The 18060-nt window shown below is 48.6% G+C and overlaps 1 protein-coding gene across 1 annotated transcript in view; it reads right to left on the bottom strand.

The window, feature by feature from the left end:
- ASIC4 (acid sensing ion channel subunit family member 4) overlaps window positions 1-18060 on the bottom strand; it is a 1267902-nt gene that overhangs the window by 43514 nt on the left and 1206328 nt on the right. Inside the window, exons 5-6 of the mRNA XM_078683499.1 lie at window positions 2499-2555; window positions 1409-1562 (exon numbers count right to left, since the gene is read on the bottom strand). Of these exons, the coding sequence (XP_078539625.1) occupies window positions 1409-1562; window positions 2499-2555 (211 nt within the window). The remainder of the gene's footprint in view (window positions 1-1408; window positions 1563-2498; window positions 2556-18060) is intronic.

The raw sequence follows: 18060 nt of genomic DNA, 5'->3' as shown, positions 1-18060 counted from the left end.
TTCTCGTGCAAATTAGGGGTGTCTAGCCCCTCGGTGAGATCACTTGGTGAGATTATTGGGGAACTGACTAAATTATTAGATGTTTCTTATCACTGTCTTGAGGAAAGTAAATAAAATGGAAATGTTTATGAAAGTTTTATACTCTTGGTATTTTTACAACTCATGTCTTATTATTGTAATGGATATTCAAATATTTCCATCCAATAAAGATGAATTCATTCTAAATTATTTGATGTTTCTTATCACTGTCTTAAGGAAAGTAAATAAAATGTAAATGTTTATAAAAGTGTTATGCTTTTAGTGTTTTTACAATCATGTCTTAATATTGTAATGGATTTTCTAATATTTTCATCCAATAAAGATTAATTAATTCTAAATTATTTGATGTTTCTTATCACTGTCTTAAGGAAAGTAAATAAAATGTACATTTTTATTAAAGTTTTATGCTCTTAGTGTTTTTACAACTCCATGTTTTATTATTGTAATGGATGTTCTAATATTTTCATCCAATAAAGATGAATTCATTCTAAATTATTTGATGTTTATTATCACTGTCTTAAGAAAAGTAAATAAAATGTAAATGTTTATTAAAGTTTTATGCTCTTAGTGTTTTTACAACGCCACATCTTATTATATATTTTAATATTTCCATATAATAAAGATTAATTAATTCATTCAGCCCAGGTGAGTGTCGGACATCATGGGCTCATTCTCTCTCCAGTCAGAAGAATAAGAAGATATTGGTCAGGATTTAATCAATTTTCAGGCACCACAGCGAAGCTCCTGCATTGCATGGCGTCAAGCCATATTTATTAATATCGGATTGCTGCCTGTCATCCCCGCTCCTGGTCCTCTAAAATGCAGCCTTGCACGAGGCACATCCTGGTTGAGGTGAGTGTGCCCTGGCTGGCATCAGATTCAGATCTGTACCGGAAGCACACCCTTCCAGGACACCTTCACATGTCTAGTCAAACACAGAAGAATCCCACACACAGAGCACTTGAGGACATCTTCGATGGGAGATGAAAATTCAAAACCAATTATAAACACCTTGGAACAGCCAATCACCATTTATTTATCATTGTAAGAGATATTATTATAGTGGTACCTCACAGGTTCCAGTCAAACTATTACAGCCAACCAGAGGCAAGAGAGAAGGCTTCTTGGCGCCTCCAATGCTACTACCAATATCAATGCTTTGATTAAATTCTCCAAGGACTGCTTCCCATTTCCTTCTTCCGCACTTGTCTGAATATGGTTCTTTTAGTAGCTAGAAGCCCTCATGTCCACTTCACACACATGCCCACCCATTGATTTTAGTCTGATCTGCCATGTCTGCTTTGCCCTCCTCCAGGGCAGGAGCCCAGGAGCGGGTGCCCGGTCCATGGTCTTCCCTTCCAGGACTCACCTGATGTAGGTTTCATTCTTCTGATACTTCTTGGCCAGGTAGCGGGCGGACCCCTTGTTGGGGATGCGCACCATGGAGATCTCCTTCCCGTAGCGGGTCATGTTGCAGGGCGTGGGGCAGGAGCACCGGTCCGTCGTGTCCTCCACCATGGCATCTGGGAAGATCAAAAGACAGAGTGACTGAGGAGCCACTGGGTGGACCGGTGTGAGTGATGAGTAAGAAGGCCATGGCCGGCTCTCAGGAAGACCACAAACCTTCAGCTCCATTAGAAAAGGAGAGGGGCACTTACTCAAGAAAAGAAGCACACGCCTATCATGTCCACGTCACAGGACTAAAGACCTCAACATGTTTCAAGGTAAGTGGATGCATGTAAAATTGATGAGGGTAACACATGCACATACAACCTCCGATAGATGGACATTTACATGCAAACAAACACATGCATAGTAGGTAGAAACACACAGATGAATAGACACAAACATCTGTCCCTTAGTATGAAGTATGTATGCCAACTACAAATACACACCTGGAGACACACACACACACATTCTCTCTGTAGCTCTCTCTTTCTTGTGCCATAGTGTGGACTGTACATGCCCATCACACACATACAACACATGTGGATCATGGTGGCGTATACATGCTCCCTTCAATCATGCACATTGATACACACATGCACCACACACATTCTCCACACAGAGCAATTCTCCCCCACATGGTTGAACATACAAAGTTATACATCCTATAGTGTGGGATATACCTGCTGCATCTGGCTCCTGCAGACACACACACGCACGCACATGCACACACAGACACACACGCACGTACCCACACATACACACGTACAGTCACAGGTATTCACTAAGAAGACAGAAAAACACAGTTACTTGCTCACAAATGTTTTATATCGCTCTTAGAGCAGACAGCAACACAAAATAAAATCACACACACACATTGATTTACTGTTGGGTACACCATATGCTCACAGTTTCTATTCAATTGAGTCCAAATGCACACACTTACACTCTCCTTGACACGGGGACACGGCAGAAATCCATATATAGTGAGTGAGTGGAGGAGAATCACTTACCTAGAGTGTGGTCTGCACACTCCATATACGCGTTGGGAGCACAGATTGTCTCGTTTCCTGAGAAAGAAGGACAAGAGACAGAGTGAGGCAACTAGAACGAGGGGACGTATCGGGTGGAGCAGAGGGGATCTGATCGCACAGGTGAGCAATGCCAATGTGGAGGTGACCAGAGAGAGTCTGCAATGGATCATGGCATGGTCTGGTGTAAAGTGTTCGCCCTCCCTCGCCTATCTCCGACTCAACAACAATTGTTGGTCTACGACCACTCGCGACTCACGCGGGACGCAGACATGGTCCAGTAATCTGTGTCAGGTCTTCCTATGTTTCTCTAACAATCAGCACTGCTATGGCAGACTACTGCCTACCCTTTGTCCCTGCATTTGCACTTACAGGGTGAATTAGTGATGGGACATTCTTCCAAATTATAACCTTTTGAAAGGCTTTTATTTACAGAAAATAGTGTTGGGAATCATTGTCTGTCACAAGCTCGTGCCTTCTCTTAGAAACACCCCCTTCAGAGTCCATGTAGTAGATTTCCCTTCACCCTTGGCTATTTGAATCAATTTACCCCTTCAATGATGCCACAGCATCCTTGGCCCAACCATGGCACCTGCCTCTGTTGATGTCCATTGCATTTCAGTCAATGCCCTTCAGGCTCATTCAGAGGAGTGATCTGAGCTATTAGGCTGTGCACCCTTGGGTGCAGGACTCATCCTTTGGTCTGACAAGACCCGTGTAGTCATCCATGCATGCGTGCTACTATCCGCACTTAACGCCAAAGACTTGGAAGCTGGTCCTATACTGATGTTGTTGTTCAAGCATTTCAAAAGGTCTTGGTCCTGTCTGCTCCAGTGATCCAGCCTCACCACATGAAACTGAGCTGTGCAGTGAAAATACTCTTTGCATAATTCTCCATCAGACCCAAAAAGGAAATAAATTGAGCCTTGTATATTCTCTAAGTCAGATAAATCAACGTATTCATTGTGACACACCTCTAATCAATAATGTCTTAACTGAGGAAAAGTAACATCATTAATGTATTATTGTAAGTCTTTAATAACAACTAACATCCGTCAAGAAAGCTTCATATCACTGAACTTATATTAAAAACTAATCCACTGGAGACAAAAAATGCAAACTTTACATTAATTATAAACACACAATATATCTGCCTCTTCGACAGCTGCAACACAGGAGGTAGTCAAGAAGAATATTGTTATAGGAACTTTTATTGGTTTTGTTTCTCATATTTCACATAACCTAAAAGACACAAGGGGACCTTTCTGATGTTTGCACAGAAGATAAAATCACATACCTATCAAGCCACCATCAGTAAAGCACTATCATCAGCACAGTGCAGCTACAAATACTGACGTCTAATACTGTTCTACATTCTCCATAAATCGAATCCGAACTTTAACTATTCAGCAATCTCCACAGTGCCATATATAAATAGACCCAATAGGACTTCAGAATCCAATACTTGCTAATACACCTTTTTGTCCTGATGAACACTCCTGCTACCAGCTTTTTAAAGGCTGAAACATGTTGAATAACCTTCCTCTTAATTGAAGGGCTCTCTAACAACGGCATGCGAATGGTGAAGAGAGCCTACAAGTCAAGTTCAGGAACAAACCCATCCCAATGAGTGTCTGCTGGCACCTGGCCTAGGCTGGCATACAGCTCAAGATCCTTTAGAATGTGCACTGTCACCTCCTATGTCACAGCTGATCTTACAGAAGGAAAGAGATACCTTTTTCATCCCTTGGACAGCTGCCATATATAATGTCTCATACAACGATACCTCCGGATTCTCGCTGCTTGGGGACTTACCTATGGAACACTGAACATGGCAACTCATAACAACTGCCTGCAGTTTAGTGAGACATTTGATCGGTTCGTTTTTATCTCTGAGTACTGACAGTTTTAGCTTTCTTCAAAAGGGAATTCAATTTCAAGAACTTTAGCAGAACTCCGCCCCTCCGTGAGACACACAAGGCTTTTCACAGAACCCTCAGATTGTCCTGTCACCAGGCAGGTCGCTCCCCCCAACCGCCACGCAGCCCCTGTGTGATCGGACCTCCTTCCTGCCATTTTGCCGCTTTTTGCCATTTTAACTGTTGTCCCTTTCATTTCTGTACCCCTGTGCTCGCATTTCTGTGCCCCTGTGACTCATTCCTGTACCCCTGTGCCCCCAGTGTGATCGGACCTCCGCTTTGCCGCTTTTCTCCACTTGACTGCTTTTCCCTTTATTTCTGTACCCCTGTGCTCGCATTTCTGTGCCCCTTTTTTTCTGTTTCCCCCCTCCCTCCGTGACCCTCGCCGCCTCTCACGCCGTCTTTTCCCGCTGTTTTTGCCCCGCAGCTGAGCCCCTGTGGCCCCACCCCCTTCTCTCCCACTGGCCGCCCCGCTCCTACCTCCCAGCTGCTCCCTCCCTCTGCCCCTCAATATGGAGGCCGCGAAGCGGTGGTAGAGAGCGACCTCTGACCCTGTTACCAGGCAGGTCGCTCCCCCCAACCGCCACGCAGCTCCTGTGTGATCGGACCTCCTTCCTTCCGTTTTGCCGCTTTTCGCCATTTTGACTGCTGTCCCTTTCATTTCTGTACCCCTGTGCTCGCATTTCTGTACCCCTGTGCTCGCATTTCTGTGCCCCTTTTTTAGGTCTCGCCTGTCAATGCGCTTGCGCATTGAGCTTGCGAGAATATAGGGGCTTAACCAGAGCTTAACCATCGGGGTGATTTGATGCTGTGCCTGTGAAAAGCAAGCTCAATGCGCAAGCACATTGACCTAAAAAGCGCGTGCACATCAAAGCCACCAGCCTCCCTCCCACAGGCATCCCCCAGCGTGCGCTCTGCCTCAGGCATTTCTCCTCCCCTAATTTATTCACTGCCCACGGCCGGCCGGCCGTACTTTCACTTTGACGGCCGCTAGGCCGTCTCTCGTGTTTCTCCTCCTCCCTCCCAGTGTACTTTTATTTTTTTTAACTTGTTTTTACTGCTAATGTCATCTCCTCATTTGGGCCGGCCGTACTTTCACTTCGACGGCCGCCAGGCCGTCTCTCGCGTTTCTCCTCCCCCCTCCCAGTGTACTTCCTTTTTTTTTTAACTTGTTTTTACTGCTAATGTCATCTCCTCAGTTGGCGTATTTTCAGCAGTGGCTGTGCAGTATCTTAAGAAAAGTGTGAGAAGCCACACTGAAGTGAAGGGTGGATGGTGGGCGCTGCTAATCTTGCCTCAGACTCACCCCGGGCTGTATCAGCAGGCGGTGATTAGGATGACGCCCATATTGGCTTAATTATTTACAGAGGAGCTCCCGTTGATTAACCGCTAATCCGCCAGGTAAACCCCGAGTGAAAGCACCGTGGTTTGGAACGCAGCCCCTGTGTCATCGGACCTCCTTACTGCCGTTTTGCCGCTTTTCGCCATTTTGACTGCTGTCCCTTTAATTTCTGTACCCCTGTGCTTGCATTTCTGTGCCCCTGTGGTTCATTCCTGTACCCCTGTGCCCCCTGTGTGATCGGACCTCCGCTTTGCCGCTTTTCACCACTTGACTGCTTTTCCCTTCATTTCTGTACCCCTGTGCTCGCATTTCTGTGCCCCTTTTTTAGGTCTCGCCTGTCAATGTGCTTGCGCCTTGAGCTTGCGAGAATATAGGGGCTTAACCAGAGCTTAACCATCGGGGCGATTTGATGCTGGGCCCGTGAAAAGCAAGCTCAATGCGCAAGCGCATTGACCTAAAAAGCGCGTGCACATCAAAGCCACCAGCCCCCCTCCCACAGGCATCCCCCAGCGTGCGCTCTGCCTCAGGCATTTCTCCTCCCCTAATTTATTCACTGCCCACGGCCGGCCGGCCGTACTTTCCCTTTGACGGCCGCCAGGCCGTCTCTCGCGTTTCTCCTCCCCCCTCCCAGTGTACTTTTATTTTTTTTAACTTGTTTTTACTGCTAATGTCATCTCCTCAGTTGGGCCGGCCGTACTTTCACTTTGACGGCCGCCAGGCCTTCTCTCGCGTTTCTCCTCCCCCCTCCCAGTGTACTTTCATTTTTTTAAATTGTTTTTACTGCTAATGTCATCTCCTCAGTTGGCGTATTTTCAGCAGTGGCTGTGCAGTATCTCAAGAAAAGTGTGAGAAGCCATACTGAAGTGAAGGTGGACGGTGAGCGCTCCTGCTGCTAATCTTGCCTCAGACTCACCCCGGGCTGTATCAGCAGGCGGTGATTAGGATGACACCCATATTGGATCAATTATTTACAGAGGAGCTCCCGTTGATTAACCGCTAATCCGCCAGGTAAACCCCGAGTGAAAGCACCGTGGTTTGGAACGTCGTTTTTTGAGAAAATGCAGACAGTATAACTTTCCCACCGCTTCACCCACCAGCTTCCAGTCAGCTCTTAGCTAGAATTGGCATGTACGGACTAATAATAAAATGAACACAAGTATCGGCTAAGTACTATAAAAGCTGGTTTGAATTGGTCCAATAAAATGTGTAAGGCCCCCGCCTAATCTCCTTTATCCAGTCTAAAAAAATAACGACGGAATCCCATTGCACAAATGAATAAGTAAATGGACACAAATGTTTTACATGGCACCAAAGAAACCGAATAAATGGTGTTAAGGGACTATAAACCCAGCATGTTCCAATCCAATTAAATATATATCCCCAGCACTCCCACTGTGCGCCGCCACTGACGGGCCTATGTAGATGTTTACATGAGGGGGATGGGCACCAATGAAGTGGAAAAAACAACAAAAAAACTGTGGGTCATAAGTAAAACTATGTGTGTAGAAACTAGCTGACTATCTGCTACAAGAAATACTTTAGAGGCAGATTATTGGACAGAGAACCACTGTGAAAAATGTCCATCAGTTACACGATTCGTACCGCCCAGTACATCATTTGGTCTACTTCACAGTAGGTAGCCCATTATCTGTCTCAAGATATGAATAAAGGAGACAGATGACTGGTGAATGTTGTTAGGTTGTAACTGAAAGCAGTGCATAGGTAATTCAGTGTGAGAATAGTGAAAAAAGTGTTCAGAATAAAATTGGATAGGACACGCAATTTAAATTTATTCTGGAGCGGTGCCCTTCCAATTATAAAATCAATATAGTGCAATGAAGTCAGATGTTTCAAACAAATACCTTCTGACTGGGTTATCTGGTCGACATGTTTCTGCGGACTTACACGGTCAATAAATGTACCCGCCGCTTCCTCAGGACCCATAAACTAGATTGCTACTGCTTGTATGTGAAAGAAATGAAAATCGGGAACATTGAATAAAATTAACACTAGGACATAAGTGAACTCTAATGCTAGAAGTCACTAGTTCACTTACAGTTTTCCTCCTCAATTTGTGAGGGGAAAGGCCTCGCCTCACCTGGCAAACAGCTCAGGGACGTGAAGCACCGCTCTGCCCGTCGGTACTTCCAGCAGCCTACCGTGCTGTTTGGGGAGGTCAATGAAGTGGACCATGATAGAATGCCGGACATGCTATTCACACCTCACTGTCATCATTCACAGGTGAATTACTCCCACAGCACAGTGCACTAGAAGGGAGTGCTGGCCACAGCTGTGTGAGCGTTGGCCCACATTGAAAAAAACAAAGCTGTGTGAGCGCTGGCCCCGGCTTGAAAACATGGCTCTAAAGATTTCTTTTTAAGAATTTCCCCCCTGTCCCGCCCCAACGCATCCCTCCCTTCACTGGCTTTTACTTTTCTGTGCTTCAGCTCATGTTGCTGTCATTTAAGTTCCCTGTGCCATCCACAATCCCCACGAACACTACCTCCCACCCATTGCTGCTTGCTAATTTTAGAGGTTCAGCACCATTTCCGCTGTTTCCCGGTTATTTTACAAACACCTTCCATTGGCAGTACGGATCGGCACTTGTAAATTTGTTTTGGAGGGACCCTTACCGAATATCCGCAGCAGTTGCTTCCCTGAAGCAGCAGTGGCTTAATTTTCATTTTCGGGTTTGTCAAACCAGTAATCTGTTCGAAATGTGTTGCAGATATAATTTCCGGATTGGCTGCAGCTACTGGCTTACGTTTTTGTTTTACAATTGCAGAGGAAAAGTTTATGACTCCCCAGCTGTATGGTGTCATGCTGCTGGGAGTTGTCAGACTCAGCTTTCTAGGTCTGTCGCGTTAGTGGGTAGGTGACGGACGTAAAGTAGTAGTAAAATGTTGCAGCTAAGCTGCATTTACCAGTGCTTTTCTCATAGGATCCTATCTGATGACCATAGTGCTATTCTGAACGGGTCGCAGTCTATAATATTTGAAAATCCTTGCATGCATGTGCGGACTCGAGATTTCCGATCCCCAACACGAAATCCATGCATAAATAACAAGCATTAAAAAGCATTTGCAATGCAATAGGGCTCGTTATTTTGATGTCTTTTCATTCCCTTTTACAATTTCTCTTCAGCCCCCTGATGCTCCATTTTTATTCCTCTTTCCTTTTTTCTGCCTTGCTGTCCCCTCCCTTCTTCTCCAATTAACACCTCATATTTCTCTATTTTCTCTCCTCCTCTCAACATTCTTCCTTCCACTCACTTCTGTTGTTCTCTGTCTCTCTTACTAACGTCACTTTACACCCATTTACATGCTCCCCTCTCTCCTTCGTTCGCCATGTCATTGCATTTTCTTCTTTATCCCTTTGTCTCATTCTATCGCCCTCACTCTATCTATTGCCCTCACTCTATCTATTGCTCTACCTCTATCTATCTATCGCCCGCCCTCTGTCTATCTATCGCCCACCCTCTATCTATCTATCGCCCGCCCTCTATCTATCTATCGCCCTCCCTCTATCTATCGCCCTCCCTCTATCTATCACCCTCCTTCTATCTATCGCCCTCCCTCTATCTATCGCCCTCCCTCTATCTATCGCCCTCCCTCTATCTATCACCCTCCCTCTATCTATCACCCTCCTTCTATCTATCGCCCTCCCTCTATCTATCGCGCTCACTCTATCTAGCCACTCACTCTATCTATCGTACTTACTCTTTCTATCTATCACACTCGCTCTGTCTATCTATCTATCGCCCTCCCTCTATCTATCGCCCTCCCTCTATCTATCGCGCTCACTCTATCTAGCCACTCACTCTATCTATCGTACTCACTCTATCTATCACACTCGCTCTGTCTATCTATCTATCGCCCTCACTCTATCTATCACCCTCCCTCTATCTATCTATCTATCGCCCGCCCTCTATCTATCTATCTATCGTCCTCCCTCTATCTATCGCACTCACTCTATCTGTCGCACTCACTCTATCTATCTTTCGCACTCACTCTATCTATCGCACTCTCTATCTATCTATCTATCGCACTCACTCCATCTATCCATCGCACTCACTATCTATCTATCTATCGCACCACCACAGCATCACTCAGCACCACCACAGCATCACTCAGGGGCACCACAACATCACTATGCGCTACCACAGGATCACTAAATACCACAGCATCACTCAGCGCCACCACAGCATCAATCTGTGCAACCATTCAACAACAACTGCTTCAAATATGTTCTCTCAATGTTTCAAGCTTTATTACAAATGTCACAAAAAGATGTTATTATTTCACTTCTGTTCTTGGATTTTAGTCACAATAAAATACAATTAACATAATCTTCACAAAAGTTATTTACAAAAGTTTAAGCTATTGCCATTATAAATTACAATAACTTTTATTTAAGTATTGATTATTATAAAAAAAAATTAAAAGCCATTGTTATTTGTAATATCAATACATCTAAGTCACGTAAATACAAAACATGTTGCATTACAAATAGTATAGGTGTCACATTTGCAAAAGTTAAAAGTATTGGCATTGTAAATAACAAAGCTATTAATTTTGCTATTTTCAAAACCAACACATAAATAAAAAATTGGTCATTTACAATACCAATAGCTCAAACTTTCCTAATGCGAGACCTATTGCATTGCAAATGCTTGTTTCTGTTTCCCCCCTCCCTCCGTGACCCTCGCCGCCTCTCACGCCGTCTTTTCCCGCCGTTTTTGCCCCACCGCTGAGCCCCTGCGGCCCCACCCCCTTCTCTCCCATTGGCCGCCCCGCTCCCACCTCCCAGCTGCTCCTCCCTCCCTGTGCCCCCCATATGGAGGCCGTGAAGCGGTGGTAGAGAGCGACCTCTGACCCTGTCACCAGGCAGGTCGCTCCCCCCAACCGGCACGCAGCCCCTATGTGATCGGACCTCCTTCCTGCCGTTTTGCCGCTTTTCGCCATTTTGACTGCTGTCCCTTTCATTTCTGTACCCCTGTGCTCGCATTTCTGTGCCCCTGTGATTCATGTCTGTACCCGTGTGCCCCCTGTGTGATCGGACCTCCGCTTTGCCGCTTTTCGCCACTTGACTGCTTTTCCCTTCGTTTCTGTACCCCTGTGCTCGCATTTCTGCGCCCCTTTTTTTCTGTTTCCCCCCCTCCCTCCGTGACCCTCGCCGCCTCTCACGCCGTCTTTTCCCGCCGTTTTTGCCCCGCCGCTGAGCCCCTGCGGCCCCACCCCTTCTCTCCCATTGGCCGCCCCGCTCCCACCTCCCAGCTGCCAGCTGCTCCTCCCTCCTTGTGCCACTCATATGGAGGCCGCGAAGCGGTGGTAGATAGCGAAGCGGGCGCTCAACGGACGCGCGCAGCAGGCGCGCTGCTGGTGCGCCGAAGGAGCGCCTAAGGCAAGCCCATCTGTGCCCGTCCACGCCTAGACTGCGCCCTGCGCCAGAACCCCTGGACCCCACCGGAACCAGCCCACCCGACGGAGCTACGACGCCACCACCCTGCTCGCACTCAACACCGGCGACAGCCAACCTGCTACCGAGCCACCCCGAAACACACCCATGGAGCGTTTACCTGCCGTGCCTGCAAGTTCACCAACCTCCGGACCAGCACCGCACCCGCCAGACCAGGCACCAGCAACAACCACCTCAAGTGCATCCTGCTCAACACCTGCTCCGTCCACAAACATGCCATCGAACTCTGCGACCTCCTTGACTCCACAGCGCCGGACGTCGCCTTCCTCACGGAAACCTGGATGAACGCCTCCTCAGCCCCCGACATCGCCATAGCCATCCTGGACGGCTACAAGATCATCCGGAAGGACCGCGTCAACCAAACCGGAGGGGGCATCGCCATTGTCCACAGAAACACCATCCACATCACGACCGACAACTATGACGCCATCACCACCGCCGAGCACCTCCACTTCAAGATACACACCGACCCCAAGACCACCCTCAGAGGGACCCTCATCTACAGACCCCCGGGACCACGCACCCACTTTAGCAAAGCCAACGCAGACCTCATCAGCCCGCTCACTCTCGCCTCCTCCGACTACATCCTCCTAGGGGACCTCAACTTCCACCTGGAGAACAACAAGGAAAACAACACCACCTCCCTGCTAGACAACCTCGCCAACCTCGAACTCAAGCAACTGATCAACACCCTCACCCACCGAGCCGGCCACACGCTCGACCCAGTCTTCTCCTCCAGCAACCACGTCTCCTTCAACCATGCCTCCGAACTCTACTGGACCGACCACAGCTGCGTCCACTTCAAAGTCAGGAAAACAGCTACCCACCACCGACCACACCAAGCTCCCCAAAGATGCTGGAGCAAGATCACCACCGACCAGCTCACTACCTCCCTGAGCCAAAACCCACCCACCAACTCCACGGACCCCAACGAAGCAGCCCGCAACCTCACACAGTGGATCACTGACTGCGCCGATGCCCTCGCACCACTGAAGAACCCCCCAAGCAATCCTGACAGCAAAAAAGCCTCTTGGTTCACCAACAGTCTCAAAGACTCCAAGAAATCCTGTCGTGCCCTCGAGAAAGCCTGGCACCACGACCAATCAGCGGAAAACATGACATCCCTCAAGAACGCCATCTGCGAACACCACCAACTGATCCGCTCTACCAAAAGGTCATCCTTCAAAGAACGGCTGGACAACAACGCCCACAACAGCAAGGAACTCTTCACCATCGTGAAAGAGCTCTCCAACCCCAGCGCCAGCAACAACGCCATCACGCCATCACAAGACCTCTGCAACTCCCTCGCCATGTTCCTCCACCGCAAGATCGCCGATATACACGACAGCTTCGGCCCTCTGACCACAGACCCCACCACCGAACCAGCGCCCCCCACCACCACCCTCCGCACCTGGACCCCCATCAGCACGGAAGACACCGCCCACACAATGAACACCATCCACTCCGGCTCCCCAACCGACCCCTGTCCACACCACATCTTCAACAAAGCGGACTCCATCATCGCACCCCAACTCCCGGACATCATCAACAACTCCTTCGCATCCGCCACCTTTCCGGAGAGCTGGAAGCACGCGGAGATCAGCACCCTCCTGAAGAAACCCACCGCAGACCCCACCGACCTCAAGAACGTCCGCCCCATCTCGCTCCTCCCCTTCTCCGCCAAAGTCATTGAGAAAACCGTCAACAAGCAGCTGACCGCCTTCCTCGAGAAGAACGGCTCCCTTGACCCATCACAGTCCGGATTCCGAGCAAACCACAGCACCGAGACCACCCTCTTCGCAGCCACCGACGACATCAGAACCCTGCTGGACAACGGGGAAACCGCCGCCCTCATCCTCCTCGACCTATCAGCTGCTTTCGACACGGTCTGTCACCGCACCCTGACAACCTGTCTGCACCACGCCGGAATCCAAGGAAAGGCCCTGGAGTGGATCACCTCCTTCCTCTCCGACAGAACCCAAAGAGTCCGTCTCCCGCCCTTCCGCGCAGCAGCCACCAAGATCATCTGCGGCGTACCCCAAGGCTCCACGGTCAGCCCCACCCACTACAATGAGCCCCCGTGCAGCCATCACACGCAAGCACGACCTCAACATCATCTCCTACGCCGACGATACCCAACTGATTCTCTCCCTCACCAACGACCCCGCCACCGCCAAGGCCAGCTTCCAGGAAGGAATGAAAGATGTCGCAGAATGGATGAAGTTCAGCCGGCTGAAACTGAACTCAGACAAGACGGAAGTCCTCATCCTCTGCCCATCCATCTCTGCCTGGGACGACTCCTGGTGGCCCCCAGCTCTGGGCACCCCCCCAAGCCCACGGACCGCGCACGCAACCTGGCTTCATCCTCAACTCCTCCCTCACGATGACCAGGCAAGTCAACGCCATCACCTCTTCCTGCTTCAACACCCTCCACATGCTCTGAAAGATCTTCCGCTGGATCCCCACTGAAACCAGGAAGACGATCACCCAGGTCCTCGTCACAAGTCGGCTGGACTACGGGAACGCTCTCTTCGCAGGGACCACTGCCAAACTTCAGAAAAGACTCCAGCGCATACAAAACGCATCCGCATGACTCGTCCTGGACATCCCCCGACACAGCCACATCTCCGCCCTCCTGAGAGACCTGCACTGGCTCCCCGTCAGCAAGAGGATCACGTTCAGACTCCTCACCCACGCACACAAAGCTCTCCACAACATGGGTCCCGAATACCTCAACAACCGCCTCTCGTTCTACAAACCTACCCACCAGCTCCGCTCCGCCAGCCGCACACTCGCCGCCGTTCCACAGATCCGCAGAACCACCACCGGAGGAAGATCTTTCACCTACCTAGCAGCCAAGATGTGGCACACCCTCCCCACCCACCTACGCCTGACCCACGACCATCTCGCCTTCAGGAAGCACCTCAAGACCTGGCTCGTCGAGCAGTAGCGGACCCCCCCCCACATCCAAGCGCCTTGAGACCCTCGCGGGTGAGTAGCGTGCTCTATATGTTTCTACCGGGTCTTATTTGAAGTTGCTCTGTATACGCATCCACCTCACTGCCACAAGTCTGTGTCCGTTGGCATGGCAAAGCTGAGGTCAGGCACTGTGGCTGACTGCACTTTGGTGGACATTTTAGAAGTAGTCTTTATACCCAAACATTAGATAGGGATTGAGTGTGTGTGCATTAACTTTGTCACCCCTCCAGCACACAAGTGGGAATCGAGGCCTCTTTCTGTGCCCCTGGAACATCCCCTGGCATCCATCATGGCATCTGCAGGATATGCCCTCTTCTCATGGACGTGCTCCATAATGATCACTCCAGGAGGCCCCTACAGCATGCCACCCCTCCATGCACTTCTTCTGTGGATCAGCCTTGTGGGCACTTCCAGGCCCATCCACTGTCAAATGAGGATATTAGAACCCTAGCTAGATGAACAACCGGTAATCACCTATTCACTGGCTTGGCATCCCCACCCGCTGCTGGTGCGCCAGAGACTGGCATCAGCCTCACAAGCCCCCTCACCAAGCTGAGGCACATCACCTTCACCAGGTGAGAGGAGGGGGAGTGTGTGCCCTCAGACCCATGAGGCACACCCCTTCCCCATCCAGGTGACACAGCCAGTGCTGGATAACTAAGTAGGCAACGGCCTATGGGCCCGCTCCTTTTAGGGGCCTGTGACAACGGACCAAAATAATATTGATTTGATCTTGAAAGAACATTACAATCAAGCTTTCTGTTAGAAATGGGATCCCTGGCTGGCCAGGGCTTGCGCCAAAGTCAGTCAGAGACCACCACTCCTAAGTCAGGGCAAGGGAGTTACACACCAAGATAACCCCTACTCACCCTCTAGGTAACGTGGCGCGAGCAGCAAGGCTAAACTTGGAGGCGATGTGAGTTAAGTATTTGCGCACGCACCCCAGCAACAACATCCAAGACCCACCACAAAGGAAACTCCACACAAGGTTATATAAAAATAGCCTTTGTATTACACCAAAACACATTAGATAAAAACACACACTTTACAATGTGCCAACAGGCATGGGCAGAATTTACAGGGTATATGTACAAGACAGGGCCACCTGGACCACTGTCAGGAATCAGCACTTTTAGAAGTAACACTTTTAGAAATAGCACTTAGAATATAGAATGTAAATTTACTTTAGCACAAAATAGCACACAACCAGTAATCACTGGTAACCAGGACCTCACTAGCACCACCTGCACTAGGAGAAAAACAACCACCTAAGTATCACAATTTATTTATTTATTTAAATGCTTATAAAGCGCCAGAATCGAACCCAAGGGTTATCTCCGCGCTATGGCCGCAAGCACAGGTGACAAAATAGCAACAGTACCGGTGAACTGATGATGCGTAGTGAGGAGGTGAAGGCTTATATAGCAGTGAACAGATTGGTCTTTAGTGCTTTCCTAAATGTAAGGTGGTGGGAGATCTGTCTAAGGCTAAGGGGCAGATTGTTCCACAGAGTTGGCCCCACTGAGGAGAGGGCGCGGCCACCTTGTCTGGTCTTTTTAATAAAAGGAGAATTAAGCAGGAGCTGGTTGCTGGACCGTAGATCACGTTCCGGTCTGTAAGGATGAAATAGTTGGGCTAGGTATCTGGGGCCACTTCCAAAAAGACATTTGTGGACAGTACAACAGATCTTGAATTTGATCCGTTGGCGTACCGGGAGCCAGTGAAGTTCTCTCAACAGGGGTCCAGAAGGAGTTCTAGGGGGGGCGTTCAGAATCAATCTGGCCGCCGTGTTCTGGACCACCTGCAGCCTATTGATGGCATCCTCATTGGCTAGTATCAGGAGCCCATTGCAATAGTCAAGACGACTTATTACAAGGGTCTGTACCAGTGTCTTCCTATAGATGTCAGGTAAAAGAGGGAAGATACGTCTGAGTAAGCCAATGGTATGGAAACAGGCTCCAGCAATCACGTTCGCGTGATCCTTTAGGGTTAGATTTTGATCCAGTTTCACTCCTAGGTTTTTTATAGTGGATTTTGGGGAAGGTACTGGTCCCAGGTCTTGGGGCCACCAGTCGGGAGACCAGAGCATGCTAGCTTTACCAAAAAGCATCACCTCTGTCTTCCCGACATTACACTGGAGGTAGTTGGAGGCCATCCAGTTAGAGATGGCCCTCATGCCTTCCGCAAATTTTTCCCTAACATTAGCATTGAGGGCATGGAAAGGGAAGAGGAGTTGGGTGTCGTCGGCATACGACACTGGTGTGAATCCGTACTTCCTCACAATCTCAGCAAGGGGGGCCACATACACATTGAACAATGTGGGGCTTAGGCATGAGCCCTGTGGCACCCCTTTGGTGAGCTCCCTACTGATGGAATGATAGGGGCCCAAGCTGACAGATTGTGTACGCCCAGATAGGAAACTCTCCAGCCATGCAAGCGCCTGGCCTCTAATGCCCACTCCTTGAAGTCTGTTCAACAGGATTTTGTGTGACACAGTATCAAAAGCTGCTGACAGGTCTAACAGCACCAGAATCATTGATCCTCCTCTATCCTGTGACATCTTGATGTTGTCGGTCACGGAGAGGAGAGCAGATTCGGTGCTGTAGTTGGGCCTGAACCCAGATTGAGATTGGTCCAGGCCCCCTGTCGCCTCTATGAAGCTGGAGATCTGAGAGTTAGCAAATTTCTCAGCCAACTTAGTCAGGAGGGGCAGAAGAGAGATGGGGCGAAGGTTGGAGAGTTCCGTCCAGGGGGAGGTGGTGTTCTTGCGTATCGGATTCACAACTGCCTCTTTCCACTGTTGCGGGAGTTTACCCTCTGTGAAAGAGAGATTGAGGATCTTCATGATGATAGGACATAGTAAGCTGCTCAGGTTATTAGTTACTCTGGCAGGGAGAAGATCCCGAGGGGAACCAGATTTCACATTACTCAGGAGGGTAAGTATATCACTTTCTGTGACTTCTGGGAAGACTTCAAGGGTCTCGGTAGGAATTTCTTTGCACAAAGTGCTAGGGACTTCCAAATTGTTAGGATGCTTGATAAGAATTTTATTGTAAATGGTGTCTATTTTGTCCTCAAAGAATGTGGAGATGTTGTTACACAACTCTTGTGTGAAAGTGTCAGAACTTTCACAGGCCAGGGGGTTGGCGAAGGTCCTAAGAATTTTATACAGTTCCTTAGTTGAGTTGGCCGCTCCATCAAGCTGAGACAACAGGCAGGCTTTCCTTGCCTTTTTAATGTTTTTATGGTAGGAGGATAAAGCCTGCTGATAAAGTTCTTTGCTAGCAAGAGAGTGATTTCTCCTCCAATGTTTTTCCAGCTTCCTACATTTTTGTTTCTCCAGTTTTAATGAATCAGAATACCATGGTTCTTTATTGGTGGTCAGAGGTTTTTTGACAGTCTTTTGAGGGGCTAGCAAGTTGGTAATATCCAGAAGGGTGTTATTTAATTTGGATAGAGCCACTTCAACATTGTCAGAGTCAGAGATTGTTGGCTCTCTCCAGAGTTGTTTAAAGGAGTCCAGAGTAATTTTATGCCACGACCTTTTGGTAATACTCAAATTGGCGCAGCGGTCCGGGGGTTTCTCAAGTAGTAAAAAGGAGAATTCCAGCAGGCTATGATCTGACCAACTGATGGCTTTGGGAGGGTGGCAGTGTATTAAAGGGTGATTGGTAAATATTAAGTCCAATGTATGGCCCTTTCTATGAGTGGGGCCACAATTTCTTAAATGAAGACCTAGGAGGGGTGGAAGCACATAACACATGATGCATCAACAACACATTCAGAGGTGTAAGAACATGGCACATGACGCATAAAAACACATTCA

Source organism: Lissotriton helveticus, chromosome 3_1, assembly GCF_964261635.1.
Source record: "Lissotriton helveticus chromosome 3_1, aLisHel1.1, whole genome shotgun sequence".
Taxonomy (NCBI): domain Eukaryota; kingdom Metazoa; phylum Chordata; class Amphibia; order Caudata; family Salamandridae; genus Lissotriton; species Lissotriton helveticus.
The sequence above is the reverse complement of the archived record's forward strand: the minus strand, read 5'-3'. Positions and strand labels throughout refer to the sequence as shown.